The following is a 24,595-nucleotide window of genomic DNA, read 5'->3' on the forward strand; positions in this document are numbered from 1 at the left end:
GACGGCTGTCGGTGCAAATGCAGACGGGATCCTGCACCTGCAGCACAACCCGCTGCTCCGGCTGCCTCGGCTCTCCCCTCTTCTGGGGTTTGGCCGAACCCATGTTCCCGGTTAAGCTTCCCGCAGACGAGGGCTGGGTATCGCCATGCTGGTCCTTTCCTAGAGCAGGATACAGAAATCTCGTTCCTTACTTTGACAGTTTTGAAAATAGCATTATTGCGTGCTCCTTCTTGGTGTCCACTTAAAGGAATATCTGTTTTACTTGGTACCGTTGCTTGTGCAGATCAAGGAAGGTGTTTCTGTCCCAAAGAATGGAGCACATCGATCTGAGAGAAAAATGATGCTAATGAGTGTCCAGTTCAGTTTTCTTTAGTAAAGTTCTGGGGAATGGAGAAGGAGCCTGTATCAAAAAAAAAAAAAAAAGAAAGGAAAAAAAAGAAGGGGAAAAATGTCCAGAGACAAGTATTCAAGCTAATTTCAGAAGGTGGTTGTGCAGATTTGGCTGTGCCTCCTTTCACCTGTGAAATGACAATTTCCATGACTCTCTGTACTGGCCCCTGCCCTGTTTCCTTCAGCATTCCCCTGAAGCTGCCAAACTTTTGTTTGATCTTGCAGCCTTAATATTTCTTTAATCTCGTATTGTGCAGGAGTGCGTATATAAATAAAGCAGGGAGGCATTTTACAAGAGATTCATAACCTTCTTGCAAAGGTCTTTTAAACTATAACCTGAGACAGTGGGTCATTGGTGGGGGGGTTGGGTGGAGCAGGATCTTTATTTGTTCCTGTATTTAATCTTTGATGCAAGCTGAGAACAAGTCTTCTTTCATCTTTGCAGATACCAGCTACTGACCATGTCAACAGAGTTCCAGGATGCTCACCTTGCAGAGGTGAAACCTCTGGTGGAGAAGGAGGAGGTAATTATTTTGAAGCTTTCTAGAGCGTATGTGTTTTATTTCAGGGCTGCTGTTGGAACTGCACGTGTGCTCTTAGATTAGTTCTAACATATCGTATGGAAGAAACAAGTAGGAGAAACTGGAGATGGAATAAGAGTGGGTTTTTTTTCTAAATAATGCAAAACTGAGCCTTAATTATTTGCTCTTTCTTGGTCTTTGGTTTTACTCCTCTCTAGTGCTAATCTGGTGGTGACATTTTTTCTTTTCTGAATAACAACAGCTCTGGGTGTCTTTAGCAATTTTGAATGATGCCAATTGGGCGATCTCATGTACATCCATCTATACCTATAGACTTCTCAATGTAAAGATACAAACTTTGCTCTGTCAGCTGCCTTTCAAGGAGGCCTAGAGAGAGCCTTTACTTCTCCTTTGGGCACATCTGAGCCCGGAGGTGCGGCTGTGCCCCATCTGGTCCCCTCTGACTGCACTGAGCTATAAGTTACAGTCAGACTGCTGCCAGGTCTGCAACCGGCTGGGTGTGCGCAAGCCGCAGCCTTTCCTCTGGGGTTGCAGTGTAGAAACATCCTAGATTTTTTTTTGCTTAACCTTGTTGTACTTCTCTCCATTTGTTTTTGCACCATTTTCTTCAAAAATCTGCCCACAGCATCTGGGTTCAGTGGCTGGCTGACTCTTTGGTGGTAGCGATACTCTGTGCTTTGGTATGTTCCCGGCAAATAATTCACTGTAATACGTGAGGGAACCTCTCAGCTTTTTTTCTTGAATCAAAACTAAGATTTTTCTTTTGTTCCCAATGATTGTAATTCTTGACAATGATGTATTTAAATGTGTTGGGTTTTTTTCTGGTTTTCTACACTAGAACTATTCATTGCTCTATCTGCTACTTACTTTTTTATTCCCTACCTCTTTTGCGTAAACACTTCAGAAAATCGTTTCCACTTGTGACTGCAGTGAAATGGCTAGAGAAACTTTAAACACAGCTCCTTTGCCAAGGACACTGCATGAAAGCAGAGCTTGTTTGGATACCAGTGAATGCAGCACTCAAACTTTTCAGAAACTAAGATCCCTTTTTAATGCCAATATTGTTCAGTAGTAGCAAAGCAAAGGAGATACTAAGCAGAAGTCCTATGGGTACTGAAATGCCCTGACTTCAAAGTTCAGAAATATCTTAAAACACTGATTAACTCCCTGGGTTTCTACAGCATGTAGATCAAAAGTTGGAATCTTGACAATGAACCATATATGCTTTTATTCACGATGTTACCTTAAGTTTTGTCTACGTGGGGAAACTAGCACAGAGTTTGATTTCCTCTGTGGCCATTCTTAACATAGATGAAGGAAGTTACTTAATGTATTTTGAGAAAGTGGAGAAGATTGCCCTAAAGGACACTCAGCACGTTCTCAGGTTAACAGTGGAGCTGGTGATGTGCTCTGAAGTCGCATCCTGGCTTGTCGTGCTTAGGTTTCTTCTACAGCTGAGTCTTTGTTCCCGAACAGCGATGAGCCTTATTTCATATGCTGTCTATACAGATGCCACATATACTTATTCCTTTCAACTCTAGACCCCACTGGAACAACAGTGTATGAAGCTAGCTATGTTTAAAAGGTCGTGAGACCAACAGTATAGTAAGATTAAAACCCAGCATATTGCCTAAAGCTAAGACTGTGTAAAATGACTTCCACAAGCTCAGTCAGCTCTTTAGCTGCTTGTTTGTGTGTACAAGACACTGCCTAATTGCCTAAAGATCACAGCTCTAGAGTCCTGTCATAAGTACGGGTTGGACTGCAATGCTTTGAGGTCCACCATTTGAGACAATATTGCCTAAGACAGCAGCTGTATTGCTTCTGACATCTTCTGTCCTTAATTTACCTGGGCTTCTGGGACTGAGTGATCTCCTTGCCAGCATCCTAAGCTTCACTTTTTATCTCAATACTTTTTCCAAGATTTGGCTTCTCTGTTGTACTCTGCAGCCTAAAGAGTGCTCTTCCCTCTGTTTTCAGCCCTCCAATGGAAATACGAGTGTGACTTCTTCTTTGTCTTTTAATAAAAGGAGGTGATTGTAAGACACTTCATCCTGTGAAGTTACAAGCCTCTTAGACTATGGGAGGTGGGGAGGATGTCACCTAACTCCTTCTCTGGTGGAGATCCTCGACAGTAATAGCGGTGGCTGGTGACAGGTTGGAACGGACCTCTCCGTGTCCAGACAGCCTCCCAAACATAACAAGACCTAATTTTGGCTAGGATAAAACCCTTCCCATCTTCCACATTGTGTAACCAAATCCCAGTGATGATCGCTTAACTGAGTTGCAAGTGCTCAGCGCATGCTTGGACAACAGCTTTCCATCCTAGGCAGGACTGAGGTGGGCTGTTGGCTGTCCCAGGGCTACAATAAGCAATGGAGAGAAGTTCAGTGTTTTACTGCTCCGAGTTTTCCAGTAATTTAACTATAACTGAAGATGCACCAGCTTTTGTGCTTTATTTTGCTGGTCTATAATCTAATATTTTACTGCTTTCATGTTCTCCGTGAAGATTAGTGGGTAAAAGCTCTTGGGTGAATCTTGACATTCAGCAAAAGAGCTTTCGTTGAATGAAGGGATGGGACAGAGCTCTCTGCTTCAGAACCGGTGGGTTAGAACACTTGTTCCAGTGCAGATTTCTGTAGCTGCTGAAGTTACCTGCATTAATGCTTTAAAATCTCTTCACAGGCCATCACTCGCCTCCTTCCAGACTTTGATGTTCAGGCAAGTAAAGCTATTCTTTTTTTTTTTTTTTTTGGTAAAAGGGGAAACTGAATTGACATTTGAGAAAACAGGAAAATGTGATCAGAAATGACTGACTGCTCGCCAGAAATACTGTTGCTGTGGTGCTGTGGGAGAAGGCTCTGAATGGGGCTCTGACGTGGCGGCGTGAAGGGGACTGCAGGAGGTCTTTTCAGACCGAAGCTGAGAAAGTTTCATCCAAAAGAGGTGGCTGAGTGGCAAGCAGCTCTATTCTTGCTAAGAGAATGAGATTCTTCAGCAGTGGCAGTGAAAGCAAAATATTCCCCTCCCACATGGACACATACTTTGCGCAATTAATTTGCTTTCATTAACGGTGTGCGTGCGTTTCCTCTGAGGAAGTGTCCCTTTCGATGTATCCCATTATGCCATTGAAAGTTCCCAAAGGATTCGTGGAGCCTGTGGAGCTGTGGAAGGTGCTAAGCAATCAATTTTGCCCCTAACGAGAGTGATGGTAGTTTCTGTGTGTGTATTTACAGCCAGAACATAAGAGTTCCTAAGGCGCACCACTACATCAGGTGGTGGCTTTCCACTTTCCCCATGTGTCATGCTTTTGAGAGGTGACTTTATGGCTCTCTTAGCTCCTCTTGTGTATTATTTTATTGTCATTTGGGCTTCTGACTGAGAAGTTTGTCCTTGCTGGTTCTTAAGCTGAGACTAAGGAGTCAGGCTGGGTTGAACTGGGAGGGAGACCAGCGAGCTTGTACCTGCCCCGACAAAAAGAGTGAGCGGTGACTTCCCATCGCTGAGGACAGGAAGGAGTATGTGTTGGGAAAAGAGGCTCGCCAGGTGTCTTATTTTTATCAAGAGGGTGTAGGGAGGGAGGTAGATTGTGCGGGAATAAGGAAAGCCATTAAATTGTTCTAACCTCTTGAATGTGCAGGCGGAGGCCCTTGGAGGAAATAACCCTTCGGTACATTGTGGCATGTTGTACTTCAGTTGCACCTGTCTATATTTTTATTCAATGCTGTGCAAATTCGTTAAAAATTCAGCACAAACTCAGCAATCTTTTCGCTGGAAATGAAGGGAGACAGTTATCTCAAACATCTTTACCATCTTTCAATGGCTCTTACTTCTGTAGTAAACCTGTAGTTTACATTAATCCTGCATCTTCCCCCTCATCCTTTCTAATGATGAAATCTACTGCCTGAAGTCTTGATGAATGTAAGTTAAAGTTGTCACCATGCAGCTTCCTGCAGGACTGTGCACAGCATGGGAAAAGCTTTCTGTTTGGGTCCAGATTGATCACTTGTTCTAAATAAATCTGAATCCCAGATTAAGTCTGCCAACAGGAATACTGCAGTATTTTGATTAAGAATCCAGAAGTGACCCATATTTCATTTCTATTCTTGGAATAAATTTGCTTGGTTTGTAAACCATGTGTATATATAGATTTTTTTTTTTAACTTGCAAGATCAAATTCTCTAAGCCTTTTTGGGTTTTTTTCTGTGTTTTGGATTAACTGTCGCTAATCCAGACCAGTGATTCTTGTCATTTAGCCCTGTTCTGCCAGCTCTTGCTTTTTAATGATCTTTCTTTCTTTGAGTTTAATCTTCGGTTGTTCTAGTTCAGGAAGGAAAAATGTGGAAGAACAGTCTCAATCCGTTATGTTAAGAACTGCCGCCGCAAAGGAAGCTTAGCTTTGGTCCTTAAAACCCTACCTACGTGTCTTTAAGTTCTTCTGTGGTTGATTTATGAAAAAGGTGCTTTGGAGCTGTTAAGAGAGCCTTGCTTACTTAGTTCATTAGAGAAGTTCATGTGTGGCCCTGGAGGACCCAGGTCACTCGGGACTGACGCTGCAGCTCGTGTGTGCTCTTAATGAGCGACCTGTCCCGTGAGCCACACTTGGGAGGGGGGTGGGCCTGGCCAGGGAAGGAGGTGATCAGCACTGGGCAGGATGGAGCTCCTCACTTAGTGCCTGTGTGTGGATGTGGGTGTCCACCATATCACTTGCAACTTGGTCTGTCCTTTTGAGGACAAGTTATGCAGTGTTCAGTTAATAACTATGTTTCTGCCACTGGTGAAAAAGTAGTGACTGCCTGTGAGGTGTGTTGGTTCCAAGAATAAATTATATCGAGTTATTCAGATTTGGAAAGAGACTGACTCTTATTTCACATGCTGCTTTAGACAGACCTGAGTTAAACATACTTTTCAGTTTTTGAAGTAAGCCACTGTATAGTGCAATATCACCCTTCTGAAAGCACACATTGCAAGACGTGTATGTGGTTATTCTCTGGAGGAAAGCTTTCATGGAGTCACTAGGGCATGGCCAAGACAAGAGATGGAATAACTGACAGCTCTGAACTACCTCTAGTCAGCACTATATGTCTGTCTGTACGTCTGTCTGTGGCACCTACCTGAAAATTTAAGTGAAGGTCCCCTGCCTCCCAAGAAGTGGGGTGTTCCTGACCAAACCTCTTCTAGCACAATTAATGATAAACTGGTGCAGGGCAGTGTGCCCTGTGCTGCTTTATGTTGGCTTAATGCCAAACACATTTTAATTGTATTTCCAGTTTGATGTGTTTGCCTATTCTCTAGCTTGGTAGCATTGGAGCCACTGGAGACCTGGCTCCTCGTCACTGTATATAATTCTCTTAGCTTTGTGTTCCAGTCCATCAGGAGACTGTTTTCTCAATAAATAAGCAAAACTTTCCGAGCTGTGCGGCCGCCGTAGGTGGCAGAGATGAGTTTGTCCCTTGCAATTCGTGGCTCATGGCCATCTATATCCACCGGCATGCAAGGACCATTTCTGCTTTCCCTCCTCCTCCTCCTGCGTGCAGAAGAGAAGGAAAGAGCCGCCTTGCAACGGGAGACAAATCGGCTGGTCCTCATGGCGCGATGGGGTGGGTTTCCCACTGGCATCGGTGGATGAAGTTTGGGGCTTTGCAGCACGGATTTCCTCGTCCTTTTAGCTCTCTGAAGGAAAGGGATGGGGGTGGTTGTGGTTGTGTGCTTTTGCAGAGGACTGTGACCCGGTGCCCATCGGACTCGGAAGAATCCCTGGGCAGAACTATCGCAATAATCTGCTTCAGTTCCTGCACCAAAGTTTTTGTTACTGGCTTCCACTTTAGCAGAGTCACTTACGTTTACATCTAAAGTCATCATACTTATTAATGTACCCAACTCACAACCTGAATTGGGGAACCTTTTTCTTAGTAGTGCTAATCTAAAATAGAAGTATTGACAAAAAAAAAAAGAGAAAAATAGGTGGAAAGGTGGGCATTGGGGTTTTAGAAGAACATAAGATGAATTGAAATAACTGTTTTAGAGTAGAAAAAGCTAGGGGAAAAATGCTAAATAACTTCAGGGCAAAGGGGATTTGAAACCTAACATTGCAATGCCACATTAAAAGCTCAAATATTTTTGATCTTTGAGATACTGAAAAAAAGAGGTAAAAATAGCATATGCAAGTGTTAGTATATTAAATTTCTTAAGTAATATGACCTTAAAATATACTGTCTTCTAGCAATTTAAAAGCGATTTAAATCCTGTTTAAAAGCTCTGAAGCTTTTCCCTCAGTTCTGAGGCAAGAGAAGGGAGGTGTATTTAACAGGCATAATATTATAAATTAAAATAAAAGCATGAGATGGTAATTGAGGATTAAGTATATTTTAAAGCTTTAAAATATTCTTGATAGAATGCGGTATTTTACTTAAAATATAAATTATGGCATTTTTAGCAAGATGTGCAATGTGTGTGTGGTTTTCCTTTTTAGATATCTAAAGTGGTTTGGCTGCATATCCCATACTTCAGAAAAAAAATGTTCATAAACATGTTCCTCAATCCATGTCTTCCTTAGCCAGGGTAGACAGGGGAACGAATAAATGAGCTCTCCTGTGTTATGGACTTACAAATTGACTCCACCCTCATGACAAAATTTCAAAAAATGTCACTTGACCCAAAAATAAAACCTACTTTAGAATGGATCAGCTCCTTCAAACTAAGATAGCCTCTCTTAAATTGCATGTATCAAAAGTATTTCTGTGTGTGTTTTTAGGGCACTAAGATAAGACTGCACCTCTGTTAAAGTGAGAGATGTGAACAGATGGTGCGTTTGTCTTTATCCTTCTATCGGATTAGTATACCTTGGATTTTTTTCCAAGATAGTGTTTTAATACAAATCAGTTGAAGAGCCTCTTACTATAATGTTGACGTTGATTGGGATGTGCTGCCATCTGTTTTCAGTGCTCTGCATTTTGAAAACATCCATCCCTACATCACGTAGACAAATCTCTTGATCTTTAATAGGATCAATAGGGATGTGAAGTTGTTGGTTTGATGTCACTGAAGAAACTGGTATGAACTGATTATTTTTTAGGAGAACCTTTTGGGTATTTGTCGTTAAGAATTCGCGCTAATGGAAAATAGCGCAACCCTCTTGAATTAGGGGAGTCTTACTGTGAAGATAATGAGGAATTAAACCAATTGTTAAACTGACTGTGATTTATGCCAGTAATTAGGACTATGGTGACCTGTCGTCTCTGAACTATTTTTAGTTGACACTGAGTTTGAGCTAGACTCAGACTTCTAGTTGCGGAAGAATTAGCTGTGGAGGTCAGTGGGATGTCCAGGTTCAAGGGTCTGGCTTTATCTACATGAACAGATTTTTTTTCTTTCATGCACAAAGGATGAAGATCCCAAATCTTGAAAGGTGGTCCCTCCTAAGAAAACACCTTCTAGGTTTTCAGTGCTGTTACTGGAAGGATCTAGCAATAAAAATCTGATGATACGAAATGCCTATTAGTCTCTAACTGAGAAGGAAATAATTTCTATGTTCCACACTCAGCAGGAGGTGTGTTAGACAACATCGCTTATTCTCATTACTGGTGTTAAGGTTGCCAAACTATCGATTTTTATGCTTTTTATTGGAAATTATCTAAGTACAGAAGGAAGGTAGAATGTGGAAAATATTAATTGCTCTTATTATTAATTGCTCTTATTATTAATTGCTATCTATAGCTACTGCAAATCTCTTCTGGAGTATTATATAATGAATATATCTACAATACCCTATTTTCTGCCAAAATGAACCTTACAGTAACATTAGTATGACTGATGTAGAAATAGTTTAGACTTGGAAAATACTAGATTTCAAACATTTAAAGTCCTTGGTTTTGTTGTTGTGGAGAATCATTCTGACTTACACTAATTTTTCAAAGTCTTTTGTGTTCTCACTGGAAACTTTAGTCCTGGCTTTTAGGAAAGAACTTGCTTCTGATTTAATTTAGAATGAGTTTGGGGTATTCTAGCATTTGAGATAATAAAACCTGAAATGAAGCTAAACTTGCCAAAACCTGATGGAAACAGCAACAGGAAAGACTGTGCTAATTCCCAGGTTTGAAACTTGGCACTTTGTACACTGTGTGACAGAGACTTAGTTCATCTTTGATGTTTGATCTCTATTAAGTACTTCTCCTGGTCAAACGTGACTCAAATCCTATTTAAGAATGACGTCCTCATGAATTAGTCTGTTTTGGTTTTTCTCGCTGGGCATTATGGGAGTCATAAGCCTATGCGGGGTTACGCTTGTCTATATAACCCAGTTTCCTACTTGGACAAAGTAGAAACTGGCTCCTCTGTCTGACTTGCTGGATTTATCACCCTGTTTTGCCTAAAGATGGTGCTGGATGTGGAAGATACAGCTTACCTGCTAAATAATGCAGTGAGTATGCAGAGGGATGAATCTCTAAGGAGACATAAAAGCGGAAAGTTAATGTTTCAATGGAGTATAGTTCAGATAGCAGCGATGCTTGGCTCACCCAACATACAAGTGGAGGGGGGATCTTGATTCATTGCTGTAATGTAACTTAAAACTGATGTAAGTGTGTAATTGCAAGGAAAATAGGTGAAATGTGGAATGGTGTTGCCTAGCATCCTTGTTTTCAACAAAATGCGTGGTGTATTCCATGTATTCCAATTAAGGAGCTGAGATTTAGATCAAATTACTACCTCAGATCTCTGAAGAACTTTTGGGTTTTGCTTTGTAAAGGTGTTCACAGAGGCTGTACGCTCCTGATTTCTACAGCATAATTTTTAATAGATTTGAACTTAACTTGGACTTTGCCTCTGGGCATTACTGCACAGAGCAACTCAAGCAAGCCCGGCAGCAGCAGACAGTACACTGTACTGCATGGCTTGGGTATCTGTGTCCTCTACAGCAAATAAAGTGTTCTGGTGAAATGCTAAGATGGGCTACTAACTATATACTGCCTTGACTGTTCTGTGAGTGTAACGGTACTGTAAGTAAGTGTCATAAATAGCTGTTTTGTGATTCCCTTTAAACGTGTTGGCAAAATAACAAATTGTTTATCCCCAGCTGAAGTTCAAGTGCAAAAGAAACAAAAAACTCTTCCGTATGTTGTGGATGTTAGTACGACCCGATTCACATCTAACTTACATAGACATCCAATAAATAGAAGATGGTGCTTGGGGGGGATCTTTGATTTGATAATAAAGGTGTCTTTGATTTGATAATAAAGATGTCCTTAGCTTTAAGATCATTATAGTACTAACTCCTGTTATGTCAAATAATAGCAGTATGCTTCTTACTGTTGTTTCTCTGATAATCACCACAACAATGTTGTGGATATGCTGCTCTATAGCAAACTTTAGACAGTTGGGTTTATGCTTAGGTCTATACATAGCAAGCCATAAAGCTAACACACGTGGCTGTTGTGTTTATTGGGGAAGGCTACTGTAATCACAAGGCCCCACAGTGTGATAAGTCTTTATGGCGAATACAGGCTACTTAATACTGCTTTCTTTGGGGAATAGAAGTTATTTGCTGAGTTTAAGTCCTTTTCCTAGAAAACAGAAGTATTTTACCTTGGCAGCTTGCACTTTTGCAAATGTTGACAGTCATAGTTGTAAACTATTGTTATTTTAGGTGTCATTGCACCGAACTGCTTTCTTTTTTTTTTCTTATGCTTTTAATGAGGTTAAAAACTATTTAACTATTCCCTCAGCATCTGGTTAGAGCTAGCAGCTTGAGTGCTTCTGTAGTTTTCTGTGGACTGGAGTGGGTGACAGCCGAATGTCAAACATTAGCAGAGAGCCCCTGCCGTGGGGGAGAAGGGGGTGTGCTAGCACGGGAATCGACCCGGGGATGGGGCAGGACCTGTGCCCGTGGTCAGACAGAGGTCTGCTGCAGCGAGGCACTTGGACCAGCCCCTAACAGATCCCTCCTGTTCTTTGCCAGGAGCAAGATGTGGAGACTGTGCACGGCTCGGTCCGTGTCACCATGTGCGGGACTCCCAAAGGGAACCGGCCAGCTATCCTCACCTACCATGACATCGGGCTGAATCGTAAGTACTTTTTATTTAATAGCGCAGACATGGCCTGGTTCCTTAACACTACTGCCGTAATCCAAGGTGTGGAAGCGGCGATGGTTAGGAAACCTCTCCCAGGTCCTTGCTTGTTTATGTGCATTGCAACCTGTTAGATGGTACCTAATTCCTCTCTTACAGCAAGCTTAATTCTCACATTTTTTATCCTCGCAAAGTAAATAATTGGAATATTTCACTTAAAGGAGCAGATGATCTCTGGTAGCTCATAGTGACCGTATATAAGTGCTGTAAAAACATCTATAGGGGATGGCTGAGGGTATATTGCCAGCAGGATTGAAAGCAACATTGCTGGTGCTTTGTCTTAGGTTCCTGTCTGATAACCAGTCCTACGCTGCCGTGGGTTTATATGAATTACATGTCAAATCAGGATGACGAAATGAGTGCTGGCATTGTGTCCTTAGCCAGTATTAAGAAAATAACTTTGATAAGTGTCTTTTATCTTATCTGTCATATCCAAGAATATAATGACCTAATATCCCAGATCTGCTCTAATTTCTTCTTTTCACCAGTAATGTTTGCTTCACACAATTTACTATTTCTTAATCAGTTATCAATATTCACATTTAAAAACACCTGCAGATCTTTAAAGTCTGGGTATTGCTGGCAGGCAGATATTATTCATAAGAAAAAAAAATCTGTTTTCTTGCCTGTTTTTTGTGGAACTGCCTTACTTTATTTTGGATTTTCAGTGGATCAGGGCAGAACTTAATCTGGATCTCATCTTTGAATAAGACTTTTTTCTTTCTAGAGTTACAAAGTCTATCTTTATGGTGAATAAACTTTCTCTCCCTTTGAAAGGGGAGGAACCTTTTCCCAAACTTGCATATTCTCCTAAAGCTGATTTTAGCTAAAAATGTTTTCTATTCTGCAGTGATTTTACTTGTATGTTGTGGTGTGAGGACATTCAGAAACACGCACAGAATACTGAACTGTTTTCCAGCCATCTCGAAGATAGATAGTGCTACAGAATTTATGCTTTCCACTCCAGGAAGAAAATATGCTAACCCTCTCCCCACATTAATATTGCTTAAAAATCAGCAATCAAATCACCTCAAGTTGGGAGCTTACAGCATTGAGTATCCCAGAAGGATGCTTTTGTCTTGAGCTGCCCGCAGCAGCCGATCATGTAATGTTTATCTTGTAATGTTTGGGCAAAAACACAAGTCACGATCTCAGCCTTGGATACTTTTTTCCTCCATCTGTTTTGACACAGTCCAAAATAAAATGACTGGACAAGTAAATGGATAATTTCATCTAAGCCAAAACCTGGGATGAATGCTCCTGACTGCATTTTATTAGTATTTTAACTTTGCATAAAGAATATTTTTTTTTTTTATATTTTGCTCTACCAAGCAAATACTTCTGGCAGGTACCAAAGTAACATGGATAAACCTTAGCTGGCTATGAGGAAGGAGCTGGGTTTTTGCTTCAAGGAATTAAAGCAAGTTGCCACAGGTTGCTTTGTAGCAGGGCTTTACTGGTCTTTCCTACTTAGAAATAAGGGACTGCCACTTTTCACAAGCTATAACATAGCTCACCTGACTGAACCAACTTTTCATTAACCTGCAGAACAGGTTAATAAATTATTTTATTATAGCTGCAAAGTTACTATTTCCCCTCAGCACAATTACTCCCTATTTTCTTTTCCTTCTCAAGACAAAACTTGCTTCAATCCTCTCTTCAACTTTGAGGATATGCAGGAAATCACCCAGCACTTTGCAGTCTGCCATGTGGATGCACCTGGTCAGCAGGATGGAGCACCGTCTTTCCAAGCTGGGTGAGTTGTCAGGGAAACAGCCCATGCTTTCAGAATTATCCTCTTTCTGGAAAAAAAAGTCTTGATCTGCAGTTTAATTAAAAAGCACTTGCAGCAAACACAGTAGTTGGCTTTTGAACTAAATCCTGACTCTCTTTTTCTAAGGTACTGGAGCTCTGGAAGCTCTGTTGTGTTGTGTCAGTTCACAGTAGACTTTGGGGCTGTAGTTTTGTGTTTTATCTCTGATAAAAGGCTGCTTGTAAAGCAGTTCCTTTACAGATGTCTACATCTGTCAATTTAAATATCAAGTTACCTTGTTTTGTAATGACATCCTGAATATAAACACAAAACTAAATTGTTACTATAAACAAGATAGGCATTAGCCACTATATAATGTCCTTCCATGTTTTTCACGAAATGGCAGCATGGTAGATGTTGATAAGTAGTCTTGATAACCTACCTGGAAAATCCAAGTTGTTGGACAGTAACAAAGTGATGTAGCCCCACAGAATATCATAGATAGCATCATACAGCATAGTATGATGCTGTAACTCTTGGAAACCTTGTGTGCCATGAGCACTGTCTTTGTGAAAATGCTTGTCCCGTTTAGTTCAAATGAGACAGGTTTTCCTTAAGATGCCCCTTGGATAGGAATCAGCTTGGTTGAGGAAGGGAGCAGCCAACATGCCGAGGCGAGGGTACAAGGCAAGGAACAGTTGTTCTGTAAGAACTAGGTATTAAGGAGCTTATACGTACCCTTATTGCATGAGCCAGCCTATTTCCCTTCTTAATTTTTAAGCTGGTCTGATGCTGAGAAAGGTCACGATGGGCCAGGTTCTCAGCTAGCGTTAACTCCAATGGCCCAGTTGTCTACCAGAGCAGCCTACAAAGCTATTTCGGTCACCCTCCTTTGTATTTGTTTGAATCACGAGCTTTTAAGTGTCTTAACCCTCATGTCTTGAACAAGCGTTAACACTTCCGAGTTGTCAGCTGCATAGGGCATCCGTCATGATCTATGCTAGTAAAGACCACTGCTTAATAACATCATGATGACAGCACAAGGAGCTGTATTACCTGTCCCAGCCCTCTAGCTGGGAGACCAGCTCAAGTTAAAAGTCACAGCTGTTGCAGTGACACTAGCTTTTGTCGTGACAAGGTTTAGTTTCCCAAAAAGAAAATCTAAGAAAATAACTTAAAGTACTTTTGCACTGTTTGTTTTTTTGTTTGGTTTTATTTTGGAGACTAAACTGAAGAATCATTAGGTGTAGTCCTGATGGGAAGCAGAGATTTGGATGCATCCTAGGCAGATGTTCTCCAGCTACTTTGGGTGGATTTTTTCCATGTGCTGCTCAGCTGAGATTTTGCTCAGAATTTCCTTCCCTCAAAATTTTGTGTCTGCTCTGCAGAAGACCAGGAGCATTAACTGACAGCTGTTTTTATTGAACTTCCTCAGCAGCTTCATAGCCCTTCCTATGCCTTCATTTTCTCCATCAACATTAATAAAAAGCGATCCTCATTTATCCTATGGTAATTTGTGTGTTCCTGAAAACATGCATGCAAATTATTTCCCAAAGATCTAGATCTCATTGCTGTAATCTGTGATTGTGCAACACAGGGAAACTTTTTTGTGGTGGACCAGAAGTACAAATGTGGTGAATGTGGCTGGAAACTCACCTCTCAAGTTCAAAATTTTTCATAAGTTTTAAGTGTTAACTTTTCTTGGAAGAGATTCATTATGGTCTGTTTTGCTCTCACCCAGACCAGGTGTCTGTCATCCTGTAACTCACATAAAGTACCGTACAGATTATGCTCATATTTCTGCTAAATTACTTACTTGTGCTTGCTCCTGATTTAAATTCAGCTCATACTGTCAATGATCTCGTAATGAGCACATTTGGTATTAAATCTACAGTGACCGCTGTGTCTCTAAATATCCAGCCTACTCTACTGAAAGTGGTGTAGTAACTCCACAAACACATATTTGTTGTAGGTACGTGTATCCCTCCATGGATCAGCTGGCCGAAATGATTCCCGGAATCCTGAAACAGTTTGGGTGAGTGCAGAATTATTTACTTATTCCCCTCATTCTTCTCCCTACGTGGCACACTGAAAGAGCAGGGCAGAGCAGGTATTTGCCTATGCTGCCCCTGAAGCTTCGGTCTGGCTATCTGGCATTTTGTTTGCTAGAATTATGGTGGTGGCTGGTTTTAATGCCTCTGTTGTAGATGGATCGCTTCTGCCTTTGTTTCTGAAGGAGCTTATTCTTTGGCCTTTTTTGAAATGTCTGTTTATTTTTAAACAGGAAGCGAGTTTGAGTGAAATCCCGTGTGCCTAATTTAGGGGCTTCCTCCAGTATTTTCTATGCGTCGCCCTCACAGGGGCAGGGCACAGACAATCTGTTCTTCCCACTGTAACAACCCACGTTTTCCTGTGTGGTTAGCAGAAAAAAAACACGTGGTCCCATCTGAAGAACTTACTGTTTTGTTTCTGTGGCTTGAGTGTCTTAGGGGGTCAGTCCGACCTCCTTAAGCCTTTCCTACTACCAAGTGCAGATGCCAGATGGCCGATGTTGAAGGACCTGGTGGCAGTGTTCCAATGTTGTCTACCTGCAACAGGTTTAGGTGTGTGTCCTCCCTTAAAGCTTAGCTTTAGCAGCAGCTGTAGCTCAGAAAGGTACCTTCTCTGCAGAGTTGGTGCTCCTGGTACACGATGAAGATTGCAGGTAGGCACCTCCAAGGGCTTTTCAGACCAAGCAGAGAAAACCTGGCATTCGGGGTTAGGCAGCCTTGGAGAACAGACAGGCTGGACTGCTGGCAGGGGTTTGGTCTCAGGCTGGCCCCAACTTAGACGTTGTTCGGCTGTTGTAACGAGCTCTTGCAATCCCTTTGACCAGTTTACCTCGCTACCTTCTTAAGAGATGTGTTTTTTGAAGTGCCTGATACAAGGCACAGTGTTGCCACTTCTGCTCTTGTACTGAAAAAAATGCTAACATAACGTCAGTACCTTGAGAATCAATTAAACTGGAGTGTACTTACAAAGCCTCGATTTAATACTGCTAATGAGAATGAAATCTACCCTCAGGTATTTTCCTAAAAGCATTGTATAACCTGTTTTTCTGAGTGGTTTTGTCTAGTCTTCCCTTCCATGTATTTTCTAAGACCTTGAAGGTGATGCTTTAAAACCAATTTCAGTTAATGCAAATATTTGGTTTGTCTCTGCCCTGTTTGGTTATGAAGTTTAAACTTAATCGCCCCTTTGACTGGATAGCGTGAGAGGTTTCCCTGCCAGCCCCCCGTTAGAGAGGAACCAGCGTCCCAGTTGGGTAGCTGTATCGTGGAGGGCAGGGGCAGCCTGGGGAGGGGGGAGCTTTGTATTTCAGATTTCGGGACTGTATCTTGTAAGTTTTTCTGGCAGAGAGTAACTATTTCCTTCCAGGATCAGAACAATACTATGGTTGCTCAGTATATTTACTTAAGATAAGTGAGAATTGCTGCTGCCCTGCAATGCATGAGCACCAGTGTTCTGCAAATCTGCGGAAAACAAACCGGCTGCTACCTCGAGCTCCTTACTGGGGCCGGTGGCATTGCTGAGGGTCCACGGTTTACCCGAGCTGCCACCCACCCTTCTGCAGATAAACGCTGGCGTGTGGAAGAGGAAGGCTGCTGATGCGGGTTTATCTAGTTTCGGTGCTGTCTTATTCATTCGTCTCTTCCGTTTTATTGCTGTGCAGGCTGAAGACCATTATAGGAATGGGAACTGGGGCCGGTGCCTACATCTTAACCAGATTTGCTGTAAGTTTCGTGGAGCTTCCCTAAAGCCTTGAACCTGTTTTCCCTGACGTGTTGTCGGCCCCGTAGCGTGTGCAGAGAATTCCTGCTCTGCCGTGCCCGTTTAAGTAAGCAGTTAGGCTTTTAAGTGAAATACCACAATCTGCGGGATAGCTAATCCAGAAGACCCAGGTTTTCCATTTTAAGGCCTGGGCTCTACCCAGTTAATTTGCAGAAGGTTTTTTTAATGGGAGTTCTCTATTTAAACTGAGGGTGGAGAAGAAGTTAAATCTTAATGTTCTCCAGCTGCTCAGTTGAATTGCTGTAATGAAAAATTTTTTTCCATACATACGCTTGTTTTGTGCAAGATAAAACTAGACCTACCGCCTTCCTCCCCAGGAGATAATTTGCTAATTTAGATTTTATGCTGACTGTCAACTTGCAAAGGATACGCGATGAATCTTAAGTCGTTTCTTTTGCAGTTAAACCACGCGGAGATGGTGGAGGGATTAGTTCTCATTAATGTAAACCCTTGTGCTGAAGGTTGGATGGACTGGGCAGCAACTAAGGTAAACATTTTTAAGTTAGAAAAATAAATCATACTGTGAGCCTGTCGAGCATGAGGAGCTGGGCAAGCGTGTGTGTCAAGGCATGGCTGCAGACACAAAATATCCCAGGCTAATTCCTTTGGGGTTTATTCTTCCATTTGCAAACATACCTCCTGTAGGGCTAGTGATAAAAATAAGTACTTCTAGGAAACAGATACCCATGGTATAATGGAGCTACTGGGTATGGGCAATTCTTAAGAGCTAGTAACGGCTGGGGAAAACCTGGTTTAACCTGGACACAGGGTAGTTTTGGAAACAACTTTCTTTCAAGTAAACTTCAAGCGTAGTGTAACATTCAGTTCTTTCTCGTCCATGGCTTTGTTTACCAGCACAGTCCAAAACTAGAACTAGAGCACAGAAGAACGTTCAGAACAACATCTTCCAGGTTTCAGTCATCTAGCTGAGTCTTAGATGCCCAAAAGACTCAGAAAAGGGCATTAGCTACAGTAACTGTGGACAGATTGTCCATACAACCAGACTTCTAAGTGAAAATGTTCACATACAAAGAAGCTCCTGTTAACTGCATTCTTTTGTAGTTGTAAGAAAGATTGCAATGTGGGAAAACAGGCGCTGAGAACTGGTTTCAAAAATCTTCCTGGAACCAGTAGATATATAAATAAGTATAAATGTTACATTACATGTCACTCAGATTTAACCTGTTAAAACATTTTTCAGGGTAAACTGATGGAAGGCACTTTGCATCATTCAGGGTCATGTTTAAGTGAATGGCAGTTGTTGTGGACACTCTGAGAAGTACAAAAATTAGTGCGTCATCTTTTAACCACACATAGAGTCAACCCACTGTAAGTGTCTAGGGTGATATTAAATGTAATGACAACCTGATAATACTAGGAGAAACTTTCCAGAGCTGGGATGTAACATTCTTTCAAGGCTTAGTTACTCATTTTTTTAAAAATAATTTTGCATACCAGTTTATTTTGTTAAGTTTGATCTGGAAGTATATTTAGTAACTCTTCTACGTTGAGATGTACCAGTTGACCTATTTTGATTATCTCACCCAACGTCTCACTGTAATTAAACTCTTCCATATCTGTGCCTCTGCCTTCCACCTCTCTTAAGTATTGCTGACCTTAGGAGTGCAGCGGGTGCCTTGTATCCTTCTGTCCTTCCAAAGCAAGAGCACGTACTCTGGGACGTGAGCATTAGGTACCGGCTCCAACGTATTGTCAGTGGGGGTTGTTGGGGAGGAGATTGGGCAGTGAGGTTAAATGACACCCATCTGGTTGGTTTGCTTGGCGTTCTTGCGGGGAGTGATTCCATATATACCTATGCTACTAGTAGTGTGTTCCCTATATAACTGCATTAGTAAAGACATCTTATGAGAATAACTCAAACGTAAACAACCCCTAATGGTGTTTTAGTTGATTGAGGGGAAAAAAAAAATCAGTCCAGGATATCGTACATATAAGGACAGCAGAGAAACATCCATTGGTCTATTTATGGATAATTGAAAGGCTTCAATTGTTCAAGGATTGTTTTAATATCAGATACTTAAATAATCTCGCTGTTCAGATTTCAGGTTGGACAAATGCTTTACCAGACATGGTCATTTCACATCTTTTTGGAAAGGTAAGGATGTTCAAAAGATTCCTCTGATGTATTCAGTCATCTATATTTACCTCCTGGGGCTGGGAGGAGGGGAGAAGCCTTCACTTAAACAACCAAGTACAAAGTTAAACTGTGAGATGGGATTCATACTTGTGTTCCCAGTATTTTGGAGGTGGTATGCTGCCATGGGGCTTGCTGTGTCCTGATGGCTCAAGTGCATCTCAGTCATGACAACAGTAGTAGCAGCAGCTCCCTGTGTAGACAGCCAAGACTTAAACATGAGTATAAGCGTGGTACGTGCTCATGTTCTGAGCAGAATTACCCCACAGATTTTTTTTATACCGTAATATAATTGTAACTCTGGGAAAGCTGGTTATTAGTACTAACGGTGCTCGTCAGTGCAAGCCTACTTTAATGGCAAGTGCTATACTGTTTTCTGAGGCTACTTTGCTGTGCTTGAAACTCTTAGTAAATGCAATGGAAAACTCCGTTCCAGCAGAACAAGGAACTAATCTATAAAGACTTTAGAACCAAACTGTTTGAAAATGTTAGTGATTTAAGTCATTGAAGCTTAGTTATTTACTGTTGTGAAATTGAGTTCCACATTACATATGTTTGTAAGCTTTCAACATCTGCTTTACCCTGGAAACATTTATTGAGCTTCTTACCCTGAATCTTTGTTTTGTTTTAAAACCTCACACTTGTCTGACTGTAACCATCTGCACTACAACTACATGTTTTGCAGTCGTATGATCTTGACATTACACCATACTGAAGTTTTAAAGCGAAAAATGTGGTACTGCAGTCGGAGGCTAATGTTAATTCTGGGTGACACCGCTGGGTGCTAGAAGTTGTCCCTTCCCTAAAGGTGCACTCCTGTTGTGTAGACATGAGTCCGATACGCGGCTGCTGTGCCACGTCTTCAGATCCTTTCAGAAAATAGCCCCTATTCTGAACGATTCTGTCTCCACTGTAGGAAGAGATTCACAGCAACCATGACCTGATCCGTCATTACCGTCAGCATATTATTAATGATATGAATCAAACCAACCTTCATCTCTTTGTCAACTCTTACAACAGGTAAATACATTTACCTGATTTCTAACTGGAAACTGTTTTAAGAGTCTGTCCAGCTCTTAGAGCCAGTATTACTTGTGTGGTGGAGTTACTTGTGTTCCCTCAGTATAAAGTTCTGCTTGAGAGTGCCTTTAGGGGTCTCGGGAGGTTTGCTTGTGGGAGGAGGACCTCTGGGGTCCTTCTGGGGAGATATATGGTACATTGGGACTGAACTAAGACATTAATACTTCAGGGTAAGGTGGTTCTCCATCAGTTGTGGAGGCTGCAACATGTATCAGATTAAATTAACATATGTGAGTGTCTGCGCTTTCTCTAAACTAGAAGAATACGGAAGTATCTCTAAAATTTCAGTGTATCAAGAGCTTATGTCCTCTCGGTTTTTTTAGTCGGCGAGACCTAGAGATTGAGCGCCCTGTTCCTGGAATAAATGTTGTCACCCTTCAGTAAGTATTTTATTTCCTACCCGTTCACCTGTACACGATATGAGCCAAGAGGTGTGATCAGTGGGTGCGTTGCATATGCACTGCAGAGCTGTAGCTGAATGTGCTTATGTGCTAGAAGAGGATCTTATAACTTTGTCTAGGAGAGAAAGGGTTACTGCAAGTCAGGGGCTGCCATTAGGAAGGCTTCCCCTCTTCAAACTTCAGTCATATTACCTGAAACGGAAAGTTAAGTAGTTCCTGTCACTGTGCATTTGCAAACTTAGGCTTACAGAGTAAGTACTTGGAAAGTAGATGTACTTCCAGCTTCACCTGGAAATATGTCCTAGTTAATGGAAACGATGCCTCTGAATGCACTTAAGTCATGCCTATGCAACCAAGAAAACATAAACAAAACCAATTAAAAAAAAAAAACACCAACAAACGTTCAGGAAGGTGGAGCAGGTATGAGAATGACTATCTGCCAGATCTTCTGCTAATAGCTTTTCACTTGTGCTGCAACTTGTGCAATGAAAAAGTTGTCAAGTCCTTCTCTGCTCAGCTGCTGGTGTTTACACACAGGAGACTTTGAGACTCTGCTCCTCTGCCAATCTGGTTGAAATTGGATGGACAGGTCCAAAAGTCAGAGCTGAGGGGGCAGGGGCGGGTGGGGGTGAGACTTTGATGCTGATGCCCACATTCAGTTTCTTTTAAAAGAAGGAATAAGAGCACTGGGAAGGGCTGATTGCTAGGAGGTGGGGAAGAGGACAGGTTCTCAGGCAAGGTATCAGAGCGTGTCAGTAGATCTGCAGCTAATACAGTGGATTTGGTGTGTGTTTAAGGTGTCTGGAATACAAATCATTTTCACACACTTAACTGTCTCATCCTTCCAGCGACACAAAATGTAGCTTAGGGCAAGTCCAGGCTGGATCACAGAGATAATACCGCTTTTGTGTGCTTCCTTGCAGATGCCCCGTCCTGCTGGTGGTTGGCGACAGTTCCCCGGCGGTGGACGCCGTGGTGTGTATATCGAGCCGTCTTGGCCACCGCGCTAATGGGCAAGCAAGCCAAGAAGCCGCGCGAGGCCGGCGGAGCTCACGCCCGCGCAGCCACCTCGCTGGCTATCGATCCGGCCCAGCTGGCTCTCCTCTTTCAGACCCCGGGAGAGCTGCCATTAATTCCTCACTGTTTGTCCCCTCTGTCTGTGCACCATTATTTAATAGCTGCTGCGTTAGGAACAATCGCCACAGCAGTTCCAGTGAACCGCAAATATTTTCCTTTAGAGAGGAATCTGCTGCTGGTATTTTAGCTTGTTCTGTGGTGTTGGAGCTCTGCCCCGGGTCACTATGGAAGCGAAGAGCTTCTTTTTGACCATTATAACTCGCCCCAGATGACTGGGTGACTTCAAACGTTGTGCCTTAACGGGCATGCCCAGTCTGCTGGCCTGTGGCCATATGGCTGCTCACCACTTGGGATGCTACCAGATGACCCCACATCACAAGATAAACAACACTTGTTGCCACTGGAGTCGCAGAAACAGATTAAAAAAAAAAAATCTCTAATTCCCAGCTAATGGGTTGGTTTCTACATGGAAAAGAATACTGTCACAAATGTGAAGTGACCTACTTGGGTTTGAAGACGTGTACATAGAGTCTTTATGTAGAAACCTAAGATACACACTTCAGTCTGTATTAAGCCAGAAAACAAGATATTTACTGTTTTCACCCAGCAGTTCATAATTAAAATGTTTTGTATAATGCCTTATGCTGCTGTTCTTTAATACAGGTTGAATGCAACTCAAAGCTGGACCCAACAAGGACCACGCTTCTGAAGGTAATAACAAAATTTTATTTTTTTAAAATAAACGTTCCCCTCATTTAAAATTAGCTGGATTAATTAAAAAAGCAGAACCAGAGCGATGTGCTGCAGTACAGATAACACGGTGAGAATCCAGTTCTGACGTGGAAAGGCAGTTTCTTCAGCGTAAAAGTATTTTAGTGGGATAAACCAGACTAGGGGCTTCTTGTCAAGGTTAACAACAGGGCATTTTTCAGCTCCTCCATTTTAAAACACTAGAGGTGAGACTTGAAACTCTCAGTATTTCACATACCCATAATGAATTTGACTAGAGCTGGCAAAATTGATCTCGACGTATTTCGAAAGGTTTGAAAAAGCCATCATCAGAGTGGAAGTGCAAACCAACTCGTTCTGTTCCTGTGCTTGCCTGTCCCCCAACAGTAGTGTCAGATGAATAGACAGCTGATCTGTCAGCCACGGTTTTGTCATCCTGCCTTTTATGTGGACACAGTCCACGACATCTTACTGTTGGAAATGACCCTCTCACTTTCCAAAAACTTGATAAAATGCACTTCCAAACAGCAAAGCATCATGCAAAGGCTTTGGCTGGTACTTGGCATTCAGAATATGGGTGCAATTTTCAGCTCGTTACTGATGAAGTAAAATGCAGTGGGTGTAATAGCATGCAAATGGTGAAACACGTTTGGCCATGCTTCTGCTGGGAACTTACTGTATCTCTCTTTATTGAACTGATCAGTGAAAATTATAATAAACCGATTTTTTTAAATGCTTTTTCCTCCTAACCTTGAGGAGTGACACTGCTGATCCACCACATGGACGTGGCAAACTCACCCTTAGAAAAAATCTGACACTATCTCAGATCCTCTGTCAGTGGCCAGCCTTTGCTCAGCCCAGGGATACGGCTGATGCCAGATCCTGCTACGGGCCTGTTTTGCTGCTAACTAATCCTAGATAGGATTTGGGGTTTCCTGTAATTCACAACTCAGCTGTTTTCAGCTTGTGGTGTTCCTTGGAACAGGCTTGTTGTTGTTGGGTTTGCTTTGAGGGGTGGAGTGGCAGGAAAAGTGAACTGCTCCAAAAATATTGCATGCACTCAAGGTAGCTTTTCTAATTTGGCTTTCCCTGCTTCCCTTGGCGAGTCAGGCTGATGCTTGCCATCCGCAATCTCAGCAAATCATTGTTCCCTCTCACCTCTGAGGTTTAGGTGTTTGTTCTCTCTCCCCTGTTTGTCATTCAGGTCAATACCGAGTCGCGTTATTGTAGTTCAGAGCTGAACTTGTAACCAGGACTAACAGACTAGTTTCTAAGAAACTGGTAATCACTGCCTAGCAAAAAAAACATTTATTTGTAGCTCCAGACGATGCTTTGCCTGAGGGTCAAGACGCGTTGGGGTTTTCTGGGGTGCAGTCATAGCTTTTATAAATGTTTAACTGCTTGCTTTGATGCCTTCATCTACACACGTTACTCACACAACAAAAGGAAATGTTTTTCTGCCAGATAGCTAAAAAAGTCATTTTAGTATATCCTGAGCATAATTGAGTTCCTCTGGCATTACGTTAACTGTCTGTTCTCATCCCCGTTTCAGATGGCTGACTGCGGTGGGCTCCCTCAAGTTTCCCAGGTAGGATTTGGCTGATGGAAATCCTACTAATCCTGTTCTGCAGCATGTCAGACTGCAACAAACGGGTGTTTTCCTGTAGGGTACTTGCTGTTCCCAAATGGCAGCCAAAAGGATGGTTATGATTTCACGAATAATGATGTCAGTCGGTCATCTGAGCTTTCTTTTTTCTTTAAAGACCAATGAAGCGCAAAATTAAGATTGGGAGGAGATATTATTTCCACTAATTAAGTCTTAACCAAGTAAAGGTCTGAGGTGGGAATGCAGAGGTATTATTTTATGCCTATCTACTAAGCTAGCATGGATTAAGGCTTGAGCACTAGTGGTTTAAAAACATATTCTTATTTGGACTATTTATAGTATAGATCAGGAAAGTGGGAGGCAGGAAATAACAACGGTATGTTCTTGCATACACTGACCCGGCTTGACTGAGAATGAACTGGAGTTTCTGAAATATGTTTAGGCATAAATTCCAAGGCTGCTAGTAAAACCAGGCTGGGAAAGTTAAAATTTACCTATGCTCTAGTGTTGCTTCGCTAAAACAGCTGACCTGTAAATCAGCTTTAGGATGTGATGTTTTCTAAACAGATTTCTAGGCAAGATAAGGTGGTGTTCTCGATCTTAAGGAAAAAACTGACTTTGTAATTACCTGCAGCTGAGAAGTCCCTGGACAGGCAGTGTGTGCTCTTACAGTGGGAGGTGGGAAAAGGCTTAAAGCCACAAAGGAGTATGTGCATTGCTCCTCTCTGGTAGAGTCTGTTCCCTGAACTGATGCAGACCAAATTATAACAAAAATATAGGCAACATTTGCAAGGTCAATAATTGAGGTTGAGGCTTATTTGGCCACTGTGTTAGCAGCAGAGAAAAGTAGTGAGTGCCTCATTGCAAGAATGTCACTCATATGCAGTTGTGCTTGTGTATTCCTGCT

At 42.0% G+C, this 24,595-nt stretch overlaps 1 protein-coding gene across 1 annotated transcript in view; it reads left to right on the forward strand.

The window, feature by feature from the left end:
• The first annotated feature begins 837 nt into the window (after positions 1-837).
• Positions 838-24,595, forward strand: part of NDRG1 (N-myc downstream regulated 1) — a 25,724-nt gene continuing 1,966 nt past the window's right edge. The window contains exons 1-13 of the mRNA XM_009586112.1: positions 838-914; positions 3,618-3,653; positions 10,888-10,993; positions 12,692-12,812; positions 14,782-14,844; positions 16,522-16,582; positions 17,041-17,127; positions 18,700-18,756; positions 19,712-19,815; positions 20,199-20,255; positions 21,200-21,251; positions 22,017-22,064; positions 23,635-23,670. Coding sequence (XP_009584407.1) covers positions 852-914; positions 3,618-3,653; positions 10,888-10,993; positions 12,692-12,812; positions 14,782-14,844; positions 16,522-16,582; positions 17,041-17,127; positions 18,700-18,756; positions 19,712-19,815; positions 20,199-20,255; positions 21,200-21,251; positions 22,017-22,064; positions 23,635-23,670 — 891 coding nt within the window. The 5' untranslated portion in view covers positions 838-851. The remainder of the gene's footprint in view (positions 915-3,617; positions 3,654-10,887; positions 10,994-12,691; positions 12,813-14,781; positions 14,845-16,521; positions 16,583-17,040; positions 17,128-18,699; positions 18,757-19,711; positions 19,816-20,198; positions 20,256-21,199; positions 21,252-22,016; positions 22,065-23,634; positions 23,671-24,595) is intronic.

This window comes from Fulmarus glacialis, unplaced genomic scaffold, assembly GCF_000690835.1.
Source record: "Fulmarus glacialis isolate BGI_N327 unplaced genomic scaffold, ASM69083v1 scaffold26069, whole genome shotgun sequence".
Classification (NCBI taxonomy): domain Eukaryota; kingdom Metazoa; phylum Chordata; class Aves; order Procellariiformes; family Procellariidae; genus Fulmarus; species Fulmarus glacialis.